Source organism: Periplaneta americana, chromosome 10, assembly GCF_040183065.1.
Source record: "Periplaneta americana isolate PAMFEO1 chromosome 10, P.americana_PAMFEO1_priV1, whole genome shotgun sequence".
Taxonomy (NCBI): domain Eukaryota; kingdom Metazoa; phylum Arthropoda; class Insecta; order Blattodea; family Blattidae; genus Periplaneta; species Periplaneta americana.
In genome coordinates, this window is record NC_091126.1 from 121,968,047 (window position 1) to 121,986,197 (window position 18,151).

General features: G+C 37.3%; 1 protein-coding gene across 7 annotated transcripts in view; it reads right to left on the bottom strand.

The window, feature by feature from the left end:
• The window catches only part of sick (sickie), a 461,315-nt gene that overhangs the window by 235,594 nt on the left and 207,570 nt on the right, over nucleotides 1–18,151 (bottom strand). For all 7 annotated transcript variants that reach the window (XM_069838099.1, XM_069838098.1, XM_069838100.1 and 4 more), the window contains one exon: nucleotides 13,423–13,595. In XM_069838099.1, coding sequence (XP_069694200.1) covers nucleotides 13,423–13,595 — 173 coding nt within the window. The remainder of the gene's footprint in view (nucleotides 1–13,422; nucleotides 13,596–18,151) is intronic.

Sequence of the window (18,151 nt, forward strand, 5' to 3'; positions counted from 1 at the left end):
GCCCTTATAATGACGATGATGACATGACGTACACTAATAATGAACATTTATCATTACTTCTTTTTCGTTTAATATACGAGTAATGCAATGTTAAAAGTATTTTCAATAATTTTTAGTTCTCTGTACTGCTGTTGACTTCAGATTAAGCTTCTGAGCGTGCCCGGGGTCTTGAATAGGTCCACTTCTCTTTCGCGTTTTCTTTGTGAGACTGCTTATCACATGATCTGACGACACCAAAAGCTTATTGAGCGTATCCTCCACCGTCTCCTTTCTTGAACATTTTCGAGTATTCCATAGGCAGAACAATTTTCTGGGCTTATCAAGCGCCATTTGGGCCTCTTCTGACAATTCAACTGAAGATTTTATTATCTGACCACCTTGCAATAATACTTTATGAATGGTCTGAGGCATGTAATACCAGCTATACACTTAAAAATAAATTTTACTCTGTCCAGGTTGTAGCTTTCAATAGTTTCACTGTTTGCTTCTTAGTTACAAGAAAGTGTCCTCAAAATTACATCAAAACGCGTAATCAATTCTTTATTTACATCGGTACCGGTAATGTCAGAACTTAAAGTAGAATTAGCAAAAATTCGTCTCACACAATTTCCATAATAATTAGTTGTGCCAAACCCGGGCTTTGGAATGTCAGCCGAAAGATCCATTTTTTTACGGAACCTTTCTTGAATATTTTTGATGGAGATATGTATGGTTGTCTTCTTAATTTATTATCTACGTAAAGAGCCTACGTTTCATTACACTGATTTTAGTAAGGTTCGTTACTTCTTTTGATGAAATAAATTACTTTACTTTCTTGTTTTCCTCGGAGAAAAATCTGTAATTTTGCCTGTGATTTCACCTCAGTCTCTCTTTCCTTCTGAGCGTAGACTCATTTGACTCGTAGACGCTAATTCTTCGGAGCTATGGTTTTGCACCAGATGTTGCACTTTTCTTCTTTTTGAAGATTCAATGCAGTCTGAGAATGATTTAGAAGGACGACCAGCATTAGATGACAAGTCACTTGTGGAAAATTTTTCCATATTTTGTTCATATAAAATAAATTTCTCTCTCTAGCCACTTCTTTTTTGTGACTGAAATTTACTCAGGATTAGATGACAAACAAATAAAATTAACAAGTTTCTTTTTATCATTATCTTTAACGGATTACCTGTAAGTTTTCAAATAATTACTTTCTAGTGAACGGTTAAATAGTCCATCACTTCTTTCTGCTTTGTCATCTGTATGGCACCAAACATGAAAAAGGTCGTTCCGCGATACCTCTTCTGAGAGAACTAAAAACTAAAAAAAAAAAAAGGCAAAGTTGCAAAAAGTTACAGCTAGTTTCTATATAGGAGGAAGAATAAGGTAATGGCTTTAGTCTTCTGAAAATGGTTGACAATTCTAAATTTCCGGTCTAAAAATATTCAAAACTAAAATTTAAAATAATAATTTCTCGATTTTCAAGCAAATTTCACTTTAAAGTAGTAAGATCTGTGGGATTTTTAAGATATCAGAAAAATAGTACACACCTTAGTCTCCCATATCTACCTGTAACCGATGAAGATCGTCGAAAAGACATGTCCTTTCAAGCACAGTTATCGAACATAAATTATGAGCTCGGCTTCAGGCCGGGGATGCGATAAGAAACACCACAAGCCTACTTCTGACTTCTTTCGCAACACAAGGCTTGTACAAATAAGCGTAACTATAACAAATCTCATATCCTTGGATATTATACTTACTTACTTACTTACTGGCTTTTAAGGAACCCGAAGGTTCATTGCGGCGCACATAAGCCCGCCATTGGTCCCTATCCTGAGCAAGATTAATCCAGTCTCTATCATCATATCCCAACTCCCTCAAATCCATTTTAATATTATCTTCCCATCTACGTCTCGGCCTCCCCAAAGGTCTTTTCCCCTCTGGCCTCCCAACTAACACTCTATATGCATTTCTGGATTCGTCCATACGTGCTACATGCCCTGCCCATCTCAAACGTCTGGATTTAATGTTCCTAATTATGTCAGGTGAAGAATACAATGCGTGCAGCTCTGCGTTGTGTAACTTTCTCCATTCTCCTGTAACTTCATCCCTTTTAGCCCCAAATATTTTTCTAAGCACCTTATTCTCAAACACCCTTAACCCATGTTCCTCTCTCAAAGTGAGAGTCCAAGTTTCACAGCCATACAGAACAACCGGTAATATAACTGTTTTATAAATTCTAACTTTCAGATTTTTTGACAGCAGACTAGATGACAAAAGCTTCTCAACCGAATAATAACAGGCATTTCCCATATTTATTCTGTGTTTAATTTCCTCCCGAGTGTCATTTATATTTGTTACTGTTGCTCCAAGCTATTTGAATTTTTCCACCTCTTCGAAGTATAAACCTCCAACTTTTATAGTTCCATTTCGTACAATATTCTGATCACGAGACATAATCATATACTTAGTCGTTTCGGGATTTACTTCCAACCCTATCTCTTTACTTGCTTCAAGTAGAATTTCCGCGTTTTCCCTAATCGTTTGTGGATTTTCTCCTAACATATTCACGTCATCCGCATAGACAAGAAGCTGATGTAACCTGTTCAATTGCAAACCCTCTGTGTTATTCTGAACTTTCCTAATGGTATATTCTAGAGCGAAGTTAAAAAGTAAATGTGATAGTGCATCTCCCTGCTTTAGCCCGCAGTGAATTCGAAAAGCATCAGATAGAAACTGGCCTATACGGACTCTGGTGTAAGTTTCACTAAGACACATTTTAATTAATCGAACTAGTTTCCTGGGAATACCAAATTCAATAAGAATATTATATAAAACTTCTCTCTTAACCGAGTCATACGCCTTTTTTAAATCTATGAATAACTGATGTACTGTACCCTTATACTCCCATTTTTTCTCCAATATCTGTCGAATACAAAAAATCTGATCAATAGTCGATCTATTACGCCGGAAACCACACTGATGATCCCCAATAATTTCATCTACATATGGAGTTAATCTTCTCAAAAGGATATTCGACAAAATTTTGTACGACGTCAACAAAAGTGATATTTCTTGAAAGTTACTACAGTTAGTCTTGTCCCCCTTCTTAAAAATAGGTACGATTATGGACTCCTTCCATTGTTCTGGTACAATTTCCTTTTCCCAAATTGCAAATACAAGTTTATAAATTTCGCTAGATAATACACTTCCACCCTCTTGTATTAATTCTGCTGGAATTTGATTAATACCTGGAGACTTGTACTTTTTCAGATTTTCTATCGCAATTTCGACTTCAGAAAGTGTGGGTTCCGGTATAAATGGCTCAGCAGTTTCTATTTCAATTTCGTCCCGATCATTTCTACTTGGCCTATGTATATTTAGTAGTTGCCCAAAATAGTTTTTCCATCTGTTTAGGACTGAATGAGAGTCTGCAAGCATGTCACCATTCTCATCCTTGATCACGTTTACCCTGGCCTGATATCCATTTTTAAATTCCTTTGTATCCTTATATAAATAAACCTCGAATGTTTTTATTCTTACTATTTGTTTCTACCTCATTAAGTTTTTCCTTCAAGTAATCTCTCTTTTTATTCCTAAGTGTACGACTTGCTTCCCGTCTTCCATTGAAATAATTATCTCTATTCTCCTCAATTGGATCCTGTAAGAATTTCAATTTTGCCTGTTTCCTTCTATCTACTGCAATGGAACAATCTTCATCAAACCATGGTTTCTTTTTCTTAGTTTCAGGATAACCTATGCTATGCTCAGCTGCAATTTTGATATTATCTCGGATATTGTCCCACACGCTATTAACATCTAACTCTTTCTCAGCTTCGTCAGAAGTTGCTAAAGCAGCAAACCTATTTGAAATTTCAACCTGATAACGTTGCTTAGTTTCCTCGTCCTTTAATTTCAAAATATTGAATCTACTAATATTAGTTTGTTGCTCTACTCGCTTGGCTACTGATAGTCTTTCTCTTAATTCTCCAATTACCAAATAATGGTTAGAATTACAGTCTGCCCTCCTGAAAGTTCGAATGTCTACTATACTAGTATGTCTTCGATTATCTATCAAGATGTGATCCATTTGGTTGTGTGTCATTCCGTCTGGAGAAGTCCAAGTATATTTATGTATATCCTTATGGGAGAATGTTGTACTCTTGACAATTAAATTTTTTGATGTGGCAAAGTTGACTAACCTAACTCCATTGTCATTACTAGTTACGTGTAGGCTCTCTTTTCCAATTGTTGGTTTAAAAATATCCTCCTGTCCTACTTTAGCGTTGAAATCCCCCAATAAAACTTTCATGTGATATCTAGGGAACTGATCAAAAGTGTGTTCCAATTCCTCATAGAAGCTATCCTTTATATGGTCGTCTTTCTCTTCTGTAGGGGCGTGAGCATTTATAACTATGATATCGCACCATCTACCCTTAAGTACTAGATACGATAACCTGTCACTGATAAATTCGACCTTTTTTACTGCTGATTATATTATTTTATGTACAAAGAATCCTGTTCCTAATTGGTGATTAATGTTTCCTTCCCCATAATACAACAAGTAATCGCCTATTTGTGATATGCCATTCCCATCTAACCTAACCTCTTGTACTCCCACGAAGTCTATTCTATATCTAGCTAGTTCTTTTGCTACTAATGTTACCCCTCCTGTTCTATAAAGACTAGTTACGTTCCATGTACCAAATCTTATAATCTTATTCCTTTGCTATGGTCGTGCCGGAGAATCAGTCCCATTCCGAGGCTTATTGTTAGGTTTCGTAACAAGATCTTTTTTTACGGTGATGGGTTGTTAGCCCTTCGCCCAACCCCCAAGCTGGAGGACCACCCCTTATCGTCTGTCCACGACTGCTTATTCAATATATTCGCAGCTACCCTCCATATCTGGAGGCCGTCTCCTCTATCCGCAACCTGAGGACGCGCCATGCCATGGTGATAGGGACCCACAATACGTGGTCCTTGGATATTATAGTAACTAAAAACTCCATGAATCATGAAAATATGTGGTACTCAATTTTTGTATTTTGCGCGGCCAGATAGCGAAAAAGGACTACTGTGCGATGATGGTGGTAACGATGTTCATGCTGATGACTGGACTTGTAATGTTAGGGATCGATAGGATGCGTTACGGTGGTTTCAAGTTGACTATCCGTTCACCATTCAGTACTCTTGCATCGCAAACAATGCACCTGCTGAATACCGTTCACCAGTCACTACCATAGCAAGCGTACACAGTGTACCTGTTGAATAATAATTCCGAAGTTTTAAAGGTTCTCAGGCGCATATTTTTGCAGTGGAATTTGGTGAGTGTTTTGAAGTGAATGTGAGTGAATTCTATGATAATTCTTCTGCACATAACGAAAGGTACTACGTACAAATATATCTTTGTAATGCTATGTAGCTTATATTTATTTTTAGAGCTGTCCAGATTTGTTTATGTTCACCTCGTTATTCCCGTAATCGATCGCAGAATCAAGTCAATGTCCTCGTATTAGCTCACGTCCTCGGCCTATATACCATACTGCAGTCAACATTTGTAATCGGTCCTCAACATTACAAACCTATTGATGACTATCTACGTGTACAATGATCATAATAATGATTTAACAAATTAGTGTCACGAAGATGAAGCACATTTATTTCATGCGACTCACGCATGTCGCAACAATTCATTCCATTTATATAATGTTTTAAATTACATTACTGCTTACAGTCTATTTTCTTGGAGTTATTCATTCAAAAGACCTAAATTAAATCGTTCAATATGCAGCCAAAAATATAAGGTACACTTTACTTTAACAGATAGCATACGAAATATATTATTTATAACATAAAAGTATCACATTTTACTTTATTTTTACATAATAGGGTTTAAGTAAATAGGTACTGTATTACCAGTGTATATGACGCACTTTTTTTTGTCCTCAAAATAGGCCTTAAAATTAGGATGTATCTTATACAGAGTGATTAGACATAGACAAACTCCGTTATTAGTGCAGATAGCGAAAAATAGAAAGAGGATAAAGTTGTTGGAAATAGGCCTATGTAGTTTTAAATTTAATGTACTTGATTTAGTCCTGACAGCTCAGCGACGCGAAAGAGGGGAAGTAATAGGAGTAGTGGGGAGAGTTCCGGAGTAGAGATAGGAGTGAGCCGTCAGTAAAGAAATGCAGTACAGCTTAATTGTACTAGAAACATACCGCTCTACCGCATGCATGACATCCGATAGCTCTGAGGGCAAGCGAGTGACTAACCCAAACACCCCTTGGCGTAACTAAATGGACTCGCCTGATCCAGGCGAACATCTCCGGTGACTGTCAGGACTAAATAGTCGTACTGTACAGCTTAACTCTACTGGAAAAACAACGCTATACAGCATGCGTGACATCCGATTGCCCTGAAAGCAAGCGAGTGACTAACCTGAACACCCCTTGGCGTAACTTAATGGACTCGCCTGACCCAGGCGCACATTGTCGGCGACTGTCAAGACTAAATAATCGTACTGTAGAATACACCGTTAGACTATAGACACCCACCAATTCCAATGCTGTCAAATTAATGGCTTTTCTGCTAGTTCTACCGGATTATAGATAGGTAGGCCTATTATTTAACGGAGAATGATAGTTGGCAAAGAGAGTTTAGCGGTCGTTTAACTTCTCATAGGACAAAGAAACATTTATTTACATTGTTGCTGTTGTTTAGTCAATTGTCCGAAGACAGGTCTGAACCTCACAAGTGATACCAAGAAGGCATCACTTATGAGGCTACTAGGCCAGGAGATAACGAGGTAGAGTGGCCAGTTCCTTTCCCCCTCCATTGCATACATCTCCAACTAGCTACATATTACACTAGTCAGACTACAAATGTATACAAACAATTATTGTTCTTCCTCCGACACATATCGTCAAGTGAGATGTTACTGTCTGATAATATATGTAAATATCAGCCAGAACCTCAATCAGAGGATTCTTTACATTGATAGCATAAGAATTCTGCGAAATTTCATTCTTACCTGGTGGTTTTGGCTGAACTTGTATTGGCAACACTGCTAATTATCATCATTTCGTAATTTATACGTATACACTACGTATCTAAAATCCGGTAGAACTAGCGGGAAAAAAAAGCCACTAATTTGGCAGCATTCGGATTGCGGGTGTGTCGTACTAGTGTATAACCTCAACGCTGCATTCCACGTTGAAAATTCAAGCACATTAGACTGAAAACTACGTATGTCCAACAACTTTCTTCTCTTTCCATTTTTCGCTATCTGCACTAATAACGGAGTTTGTCTATGTCGCCGGACTTTCGAATCACTCTGTATAACGAAGTTGCAATCATGTGCATTCCCTTTATTTCCATCCAATGTCTCTTTATTGTGAATCTGCAGACTTTAGGAAGATCAGTGACTTGTATTTGTATTTATTAACATTCCATAGTATTCATACTTTGCTTCACAGCTAGAATATGGAAAAGTAAAAAAACTTAATACTATTATAAAGTCTTAATTTATAGTCACAGTCTAGATGAAATATATACAGAAGAGATTTACAATATAATCTACTAGTACAACACAAAGTTTTAGTAGGCCTATCAATTTCATGAAGCATTACTGAATGTCATGAATTCACCTGCAGAATAGAAGGCGTGAGAAATTAAGTACATCTTTAATTTGGCCCTAAATAATCCTATGTTTTGAGTTTCATTTTTTATATCGATAGGGAGGCTATTAAAATTTTTACTGCCATATAACGCACTCCTTTTTGATAGCATGATAGACTCGCTGATGGAGTATGAAAGTCATTTTTTGACGTGTATGTATGCTATGAACTGTTGAATTAGTTACAAAGTTTTCGCAATTACATAAGAGGAATAATAATAATAATAATAATAATAATAATAATAAATTATTATTATCATTATATTCTCTTCCATTTTAGTTATTTCCAGGAAAACTTGTTAAATTAATTTGCACCTATCTTCCTTCTATGGTTCACTCATGTTTAACGATGTGATTACAGCAGACACCGCAATCCTCTAACAACGAAGCACTATCTTCAGCTACCTGTTTTGTTATGATCGCCGTGGTGGTCCTCGGTGGCCTTGCGGTTACCATCCTAGCCGTTGGATCCGAGATTCTAGTGTTCGATGGATTTTAAAGGACGATAACATTTTAGCATGGCTTGCTCCGGAGACCCGTGTCGCAGATTTACGTAAGACAACCCTATCGTTTACAGTGAACTCAAAGCAAGATTTGTTGGCAATTTCTCGCTCAAGTTGAGTTTCGATGCTGAATAACGTCTGTATATATGTTCATCCTCATCATCATCATCATCATCATCATCCTCATCATCATCATCATCATCATCATCATCATCATCATGGTAGACCTTGGAGGTCTATTTTAGCTCAGAGAGAATCCCTCCCATAAACATATTCTACTCATTAAATATTTTTGTATAATACAGTATAGTGAATTAAGCATCCTTGGCATTATAACATATTACATTTTAGTTTTAGCTTTTGAGTATAATCTGGAATACAAGGCTATTTTACACGATTTTTTTTCAGACCACCCATAAGGTTATCAATGGAATGGTTGGTGTTGCCTTGCAGCTATCAGTTTTGTGAAGACTGACTCTATAATTGTAGATATTCTTAAGTCGCAAGTCTACCTCAACATTAAGTTTATTTCTATTTGTTCTTCAAGAAGACCAGACCAAAGTAGAAATGTACACACTAATACGTATGTTAAGTACGTATTGTATTACAATTCGGAAAACATCGGTATGCATGTCCCTGCAACCAAGACTGCCACAGGGCCGCTGTAGGAAAACGATTTTTAAACGTAAATCAGAAGATAATTCTAACGGGCAAACTATTTTCTGTGACTATTTTCTTTTTTCATTACTTCATTTCTTAATTTTAATGCGGACGAGAGTTCCGCCGTCATTAGTTCCTAGAAAGTCACTGAGAGTGGGAAATGAATCGATTCCTCGACGGCAACTCAGCGAAACCAAAAGATGAGTATCACTGCTTCAGGTTTACCGTTAAAGGTGAACACTGTTAAAGTTTGAACCTGAAGATTGGAATTTATGAAATTACAAAAAGAAAAATGTTTGAAAGCCAAGAGAAGTCCGTCAGGCGATGTCATTTCTGTTTATTCTGTCTCAAAACTCTGAAATAAGCAAAAAAATACATATATTGCGACAAGCTGAGAAAAATCAGAAATGATGATGAAGTTAAGCTTAATAAAAATGCCGTTGAAATCATGCTTGTGTTCTCCGGATCCCTTTCGAATCACTCAGGGATCCGCAAGCCACAGAGTTTTTCGAATAAGTCAACATTCTCCAGAACGCAACCAAACATTGTCTGTCATACGGTATTAAATCAAATACACTCTGGCTTTTAGCTGCTATTGAACGAAGTTCATTCGTCCATACATCAATCAACTAATATTCATTCAATCACGTAAACATTCATCTATTCAAGATAGTCTCTTAACTTCATAGATTATATAGGCCTAGGCCCCATGCGGTGGATAGGACAAAAGGCAAGCATGCAGGGAAAAGATCATCAGAAACAGAGTACTCAGGGGAAAAATCTGACTTTGTACGCGGGATGATCGAACTTCCCAAACGCGATGCTACCATACGACGCTTCTGCTTGATTAGACTTCTGTCGAGGTAACTAACCGGGCAGTGCGGAGGCCTCAGATTTGAGAAAGAGCAGACAGGCCGTCACTGTTTTTATTTTACTTCTAGTCTGCGGTATTTTTCCGCACAAGAAATAGGAAAGGAAAGAACAACTCCATTTTATAAAGGAAAACTGCATAATGGCAATTTGCTTGCAATAATATGTTCTTACTACATACACTACATAGGCTGCGATATTCCAAATATTATTTTTTTTTTCTTACTGAAGTATGCTTCAAGCCAAAAACTTCTGCAACCCTTAACTGACGTTGTGGGAGTCAAACGTGAGTCGTCAATGTGGCCTTTACATCTTTATTTGGAGCACCCTGCTAATGTCTCTACCTTGCAGTTAGCACATCATGAGGAATCGGACAAAGCTATCACCGTTATCGCATCAATATTTTTAAGTATAATAATTGAGATTAAACATCGATTGGGATCTGTGTGGCACCAGGACATCAGCTGCGTTATGCGAACCAGTCACGATCGTACATGTATAACATTCCAAAATGATGATGTTTGACATACCAGACTCGTGTAAGATGAGAATCAAAACATTTGATTTCTAGCCACTGTGTGTCATACATCGAGTGTTTGCTCATGCAGGTTTGAGCATGCATTGCGATGTTCGACGTTTCCTGTCATTCTTGAGCTATTCTCCATAGAATGATCATGGGAGACAAACAAAGTTTACTAGATTTTATGGACTCATAATACGATATGCCCTACTGTAGATTGTTACAAAAATAAACAAAGGAACAGGAAGTGTATTACACAAAATTATCTTAGATTTTGCAAACAAACAATCCTGATGCAAGTATCACCAATATAGAAAGGATAATATAAACTCCTTTCAATCAGTGAATTAAAATAAAAGTGGAAGCTAGCAGGAAATGGGGAACTGGATTGGATGACATATACTTACCAACACTATGGTACTCAACGATCTCGAGAAAGTCTTCACAGTGCTGTCTGTTACCTTCGTGTAACAGACCCATCATAGCCAGAGCATGGGGAATTCAATTTGTCCAAGTATCTCCTGAACAATATTTATATGCTGAAAAGACTACAAATGACATTCACTTCGAAGCAAGAGTGAACACACTCCATCGCGACTTTGTTAATATCACCATAAGGACAGCACACGTTTGACTTTTCAACCCAATGCCCCTGAATCTTCCAATACTTCTGAAAATGTGCTGGAGCATCAATCATGTTCCCAAACTTGGTATGTTACTCATTTCTAGTTGAGCTTCTTTGTGATAATGCATTAGGCTTAATATGTAGGGGAAGAAAACTGAAAATAAATAACAAATGAATTTGGATAATATTATGTTGTTTTTGCCTCTAAATTTCCTTTCATTGCAGAAACGATTGCTTTACAATTTTCGATCACTATACTCTGTTTCTACAGATGGAAGCTACGTTGAGCTTAAACGTTAGAGTGAACATTGCCAATCAGTAACAAGCGGAGTTGGGGATGTGCTACTTATACCGCATACCTGTTGCTCCCCCCACATGTTAACATTCTTTGTTATCCTCCCTCAATCTAGGCCTGCTCGTAACCTAGTTGGGTTCAGTCTTTAAACACGACATTTATAATTATTTTTCACTCAGGTGATGGATATGTAATTGGTATGTTTAGTAATTACTTTATATTTAATAGACGACAGAGGAAATTACATACACTCTGATACCAAAGAAGTCGTGTGTCGTGTTTGTATTTCCAGAGCGAATATGACAATGCAAGAAATGGAAGATTGCGTTAGTCATGTTTTGGAGAAAACATTTAAAGCAACGAGTGTGTCGAAAAGTGAGGTGTATACGTGTAGTTACAAGAAAGAAAAAGAATCGGGAGAAAAGCTTGAAAGTCCGGAAGATCGTGGATTCGATTCCCGATGGTGGTCATGGATATTCTACATTGATCTAATTTTTCCGGCCCGAAGGTTTACTCAATCTCTAACAGAAATGGGTACCAGGGGAATTTTCTTGGGGGACGGGTAAAGGTGGCGGTGATGTAGGACTGACATTCTTACTGCCATTTTTTTTTAAGTTGGTTATTTAACGACGCTGTATCAAATACGAGGTTATTTAGCGTCGACGAAATTGGTGATAGCGAGATGGTATTTGGCGAAATAAGGCCAAGGATTCGTCATAGATTACCTGGCATTCACCTTACGGTTGGGGAAAACCTCGGAAAAAAACCAACCAGGTAATCAGCCCAAGGGAGGGTCGAATCCGCGCCCGAGAGCAACTTCAGACCGGCAGGAAAGCACCTTAACCGACTGAGCATTATTGCCATTAATGACGATTGTCTGTAAATAGGGGAGCCTTAACCCCCGCCACCCTCTGGACCGATATGGCCTGTAATGGGGTTGACCGACTATTATGCGAGCAGTGAAAACGATTTTCTACAAAATGCTCTCCTAATTTACAAAGGTGGTACATCCACTGGTGAGTCGACCTGGTTGGCGAGTTGATATAGCGCTGGCCTTCTATGCCCAAGGTTGCGGGTTCGATCCCGGGCCAGGTCGATGGCATTTAAGTGTGCTTAAATGCGACAGGCTCATGTCCGTAGATTTACTGGCATGTAAAAGAACTCCTGCGGGACAAAATTCCGGCACATCCGGCGACGCTGATATAACCTCTGCAGTTGCGAGCGTCGTTAAATAAAACATAACATCCACTGGTGACTATAACGGACAGATGAACATTGCGAATTTTGAAAAATGAGTTACTGAAATACTTGCCCGCTTCAATAAACAAGTCATAGAGAAATTCGCTTCAGTCAAAAGTAGCAGAATAAAATAATTGATCTACAAGAAATAAAATGACAAGGTAAGCTTCAGACATAAATAAATAAGTAAATTTAGCCTATAATGGCTATTATTTCACCAGAAATTTAGAAATATAACTTAAATTTTTAGAACTAATTTACATAAATAAAAATACTTAATAATCTGAGGCATTTCTGTTGAATCAACTGAGCTTATATTATAGAGCGTTACATTGAAGATGTTAATGAGATTTATTAAATCTTTAAGTATTATTTATAAAAGTTTTCTTTATTTCTACAGTGAAAATGTAGTGTTTTGGTATCTGTTGCCAGCATCAGACTGTGTCTCGTTCAACCGCATCCGCTCCTCCCCCCACGCAAATATATTGCGTTGCATTGTGAGTGGATAGTAATATTTTCCCTTAAATCGATTGGTGACAGATATTAGGAATAGGTCATGCTAAGGGAACTTGCCACAAAACAATCTTTTCACACTCTCAATTTTTTTCCGATTGGCCAACGTCTCTGTTGTAAAAGGCCGACTCTTAGCTTTCAGTTAACTGAGGAACTAAAAGTACACTGGAAATAACACAAAATGCGAGTAATAGTGAGAAGGATACAGATTACCAAAGATACCTGATTTTACCCAGCACTTTAGATATCACAATCATGCTTGAAATCGAACAATTTTATTACCTGAGTAATTTATTTCACTACTGATGGAACACAAATTAATCTAAGGCGTGACAGTCATTATCGATTTCAGTTAAACATTTAAAAAATTGAAAAATAAGTCAGTCTTGAGGAAAAAGGCAACTTTTGACGAAACTATAATTAATCTGGATACAGAAACGACACGCATTAGTAATTGTTGACAGCGTCAAAAGGCAATATAGTACCTAAAGAAGTTATTTGTGTGTGTCATGCAAATTCTGTCAGTTCGCAACGTACCTGGGCATACTGTCGGGATGTCGATGTTTCTGTTGTTGCTTGTGGCGTGAGAGCGAGAAAAAGATCCCGAGGATCGCCTTCAAGTTCCCGTGGCGCACATCTTCTGGCTGGACACCGTCCACATTCACTCCCAGCTCTGCCAGACAGGCCAGGCACGCCCTGATGTTCTCGATCTGCAGGTAAAGGCACAGGATGAGTACAACGCTTACACACAAACAAGTAATAAAATTGTCACCCGGATGTTGAGCGAAAGATTGTCATCTGGGCGGGCGCGGTCGTGCGTCAACAGGAGATACGGGTTCGAGTTTCGTCCAGATGAGACAAGAGCTCACATCTTTTGGTGCAACGAAAGTACAATTTTAATATTGTCAAATCTTGTTAACTATGGAAACGTAAACTGACAATTACTAAATTAAATTTCAAATACGCATTTATCGAAATCTAAATCTCAAAGAGCGTGTTAAAAGGTTCATTCATTCATTCATTCATTCATAGTTCTCTGCCAAGGGCAGGTCCATCTGCAAACCCAGCATTCTCCAATATTTTATCTTTTCAGCCTCTCTCTTCGTCTCCAATTAGGATCCATATATCTTAATGTTGTCTATTATCTGGCCCCGAAATTTTCTCCACTTCACCATTCCTTCCAGTGGATCCTTCAGTAAGCAGTTTCCTCTCAGCCAGTGATCCAGCCAAATTGTTTTTCTCTTCCTGACAGGTTTCAGTATTATTCTTTCTTCAGACACATTTTCTAGCACAACTTCCATCATAATAGCCATGTTTCTGCTCTATACACTGTTCTATTCCAACTAATGTTTAATTTGTCTTAAAGCTAACAATGCAAATATTCATTATACAAAATCAGTTGTCACAAAGCATATCATTACATCACGGCTACCGGCGTAGCTCAGTCGACTGAGGCGCTTGCCTACTGATCGGGAGTTGCGCTCGAGCGTGGGTTCGATTCCCGCTTGGGCTGATTACCTGATTGGGTTTTTCCGAGGTTTTCTAACTGTCAGACAAATGTCAGGTAATCTATTGCGAATCCTTGGAATCATCTCGCCAATTACCATCTTGCGATCATCAATCCCAACGACGCTAATTAATCTAGTAGTTGATACAGCTTCAAATAACCAACTAAAAATTAATTAGTATCATCACCATAACTACATACAACCAACACCTTTGCTGTCACCACCACAATCACTTTTCAATCTGTTTTCCTTCATTATCACTACCACCACCTCTTTAACCTCGTTGTCTTCATTACCACCATCATCATCAGTCATCACCCTTTCAACCTAGTTATCATCATTACACTACACAACATGAAATTTACCTCCATGAAGGTAATAGATGATTTTAGTCCATTTTCACGTGTAGATTCTGAAAACAATGATTAAAATGTCACATCACGTCACAATTTTTAGATATGTTAGATATCCTACATCGAAAACGAGTTCGTGTGCCACCTGGTAACACGCGTGTCATATGTTGGCTACCCCTGTCCTACATTATTACTTACATACTTACAAAATGTGAAGATGAAAATGTGTTATTTGTTATGTTACACCACCTAATCAAGCCTTTATCAGTTATCAGGATACAGGTAATAAATCTGTCTTTTCTTCTAGAAGTAGACACCGCAAAGAGATAAACCCAGATAGACACCAGCCTGGCACTTCTATTGGGGTTGTAAAGTAATGTTATTTCCTGCATAAAACGTGATGTAACTTACGTTATTCACATTTCTGCTTATTTGTCGGTAAACAAAAATATTTGATGAAATAGCTTATCTTATTCCTTTCGGTACAAAGAATTACCACAGTCTACCATATAGAGTCACGAAGCTTAATACTTACTAAATATGCAAACAAACAGTTGAAATATGCATCCATAGATAGTTGCTCACCACCAGGATCGCTACTATCGCCTCATCACAGTCCCTTTCCCCATTAGACGATAAAATGTATTGTACTTTCGATATCGTGTTCTTTTGAAAAAAATAACACCTTCCTTCCACTATTGAAATATGAAATATATAAGGTTTATATATTATCTTCATAAAATATATATTATATTCTATAAACTCAACTTCCTGGATCTTTCGGAAGAAGGATAACTCTAACCTATTTTTCTTACAATTTATAGTACTACAAACGCCTCCTTGTCCCATATTATTATTCAAATTATTGTATTTTAGCCATTTACAGTTATTACAACAGATAACTAACGTTTCACAGTTTACATAGCTTTTCACAAAATTGCGAAATACGGCACAGTCAATGCTTTTTCGATCTAGACGGCCATAATGTTTGTTCGGGTTTTCTATTTCAGTGTATGGAGCTCAGTGAAATATTATATTATAACTTTATTGCTTATCATTGCTAAGCTTTATTTAGTGTAATTTGTCCGTAAGTTCCGTTTACTTCTTGTTGCATAATATGTTGCAGAAATAATTACAAAACTGTCTTATTTTAATGTGAAGAGAATTTTACATGTTAACATAATCTGTTCGCGTCAACATTTCAAGTTTAGAATGGAAGCTATTTTGAGGTTCAATAAAAACGGATTTATATTGTGATTTTAATTTAGCACATCTACCTTCCTTAATCGTAGACAGAAAATTTACCATACCACTCCTATGAAATTAGTGTACGTACGATTCTGTTACTTCGTCTCTTAGGTAGCAGATAAATACAATAATTCAGTACTCAATTGTAGTATTAAAATGCAGACAAATAGAATGTGACGGGTGTCATACATGACATTATGTTTAATTATAATGTATAATTGCGAATATAGGAATATAAGTTAAATATAGTAAACATACCTATAATATCAATATGACATAACATACATATGTAGTGGCAGGGCATTGGAGACCACTAAAATTAGACAGAAAGGGGCAACTGGTACAATAAACATAACCTATAATTTCAACATATCTAAATATTCGTGCGGTGCAACTGAAAATTATTGAATCGTGCATAAATGAATGTACAAGAATTTCGCAATATTTAATCGAAATAAAGATAGGTATTACACATACGAACAACGTAATTTTCACACCAAAAATAATATTATACCTTAACTAGCAAAGAATTATGTCTGAAGTGTCCCCTAATCATTTTTTTAAATTTTATTAATGCAATTGCACTACATTTTAGAGAAATATATGTTACTCTTTATGCATTCCAATTAATTTATATGGTTGAAACGCCGCCCTTCGTGATCGGGTTAAGCGAGTCACATGGCCTGCATTACGGGCTGTATTAGATCATGATGGCAGTGACACAGTCTATTGTTCCTAGTTCTCACAGCGCTCCAAGCGGCTAGCAACTATCGCGAGAAATGCAACTCGTTGGCAAAAAATCATCCCAAGCTTTGTGACTGTATATAGTAGACTGTGGCATTACGTTAGCCGGAGGTTGAATATACTGCCTGGGTGGGGATATGCGTACTCCATCTGTGAAACAAATCGTCAGTTTCATTATGAATGTGTTGATAGCATTGTAGTATATTGTGAAGTTTCTTTTTCATTTAGTGTATTTTTTTCAGAAGTAATTGAGTGTTTAATGGTGCAATGCAAAGAGCTAGTTCACATCGGAAATGCAGAAATAATCCGGATCATTTTTGTTATGTTCGTGGACGGTTTACTCCCAAAAATAAGAGGGAAAAAAAGTAACATTCCTAAACGTGCATATTCTTTATACTTCGGATGTCAAATTAGTAACCAGGAAAAACAATGGTCACCTCATCAATATTGCATCACTTGTACGACAAATCTTAGATTGTGGTTACAGAGCAAACTAAAAAACGTCACTATTTACTGTACCTATGGTGTGGCGAAAACCAATAATCATATTAATGATTGTTACTTCTACATGACAAATATATCTGGAATGTCTAGGAAAAGTAAACACGTTATTCAGTATTCAGATATATATTCTTTCATCGTTTCATGCGACCTGTTCCACATAGCGAGGAATTGCCTGTACCTGTACCCCCTAAGAGATGGAGTAGTGATAGTAATGGTGAAGGAAATAGTGATCCCCGGTCTGAGTTGTCCCCGGAACCAGAGGCCTCTACTTCAAAGATAATTCTGGAAGTGAAAGACATTTTGTAGAGCAAGTAGACTTGAACGATTTGGCACGTGACTTAGTGGGACAAGCGACAGGAATATGTAAAAGAAACACCATTGGTTCAGCCTGATAAGATTCTTCTTCCTCCCTTCCACATAAAACTTGGACTGATGAAGAATTTTGTTAAGACACTCAACAACGACGGTAGTGGATTTGCATACTTACAAGGCGTTTCCACAGTTTAACATACGCAAAATTAAAACAAGGGATTTTCATTTGACCTCAAATCAGAAAACTCACGGAGGACGGAATGTTTAAGAAAAATTTTCAAATGGTTGAAGTAGCAGCTTGGCAATCACTTACAAGAGTTGTACGTGGTTTTCTCGGGAACACAAAAGCAGAAAACTATAAAACTTTGGTGTCAAATTTGCTACAAAAACACAGGTTGTCGAATGTCTGAAAATCCATTACCTTCATTCATATCGAAACTTTCTCCCGTAAAATCTGGGTGATGTTAGTGATGAACAAGGGGAACGGTTTCATTACGACATTTTCATAATGGAGAAGAGATACCAAGATCGTAAGGATCCAGTAATGATGTGGAATTACTATTGGTTTCTTGTGAGGGAGAGTAGGCAGGAGTACAA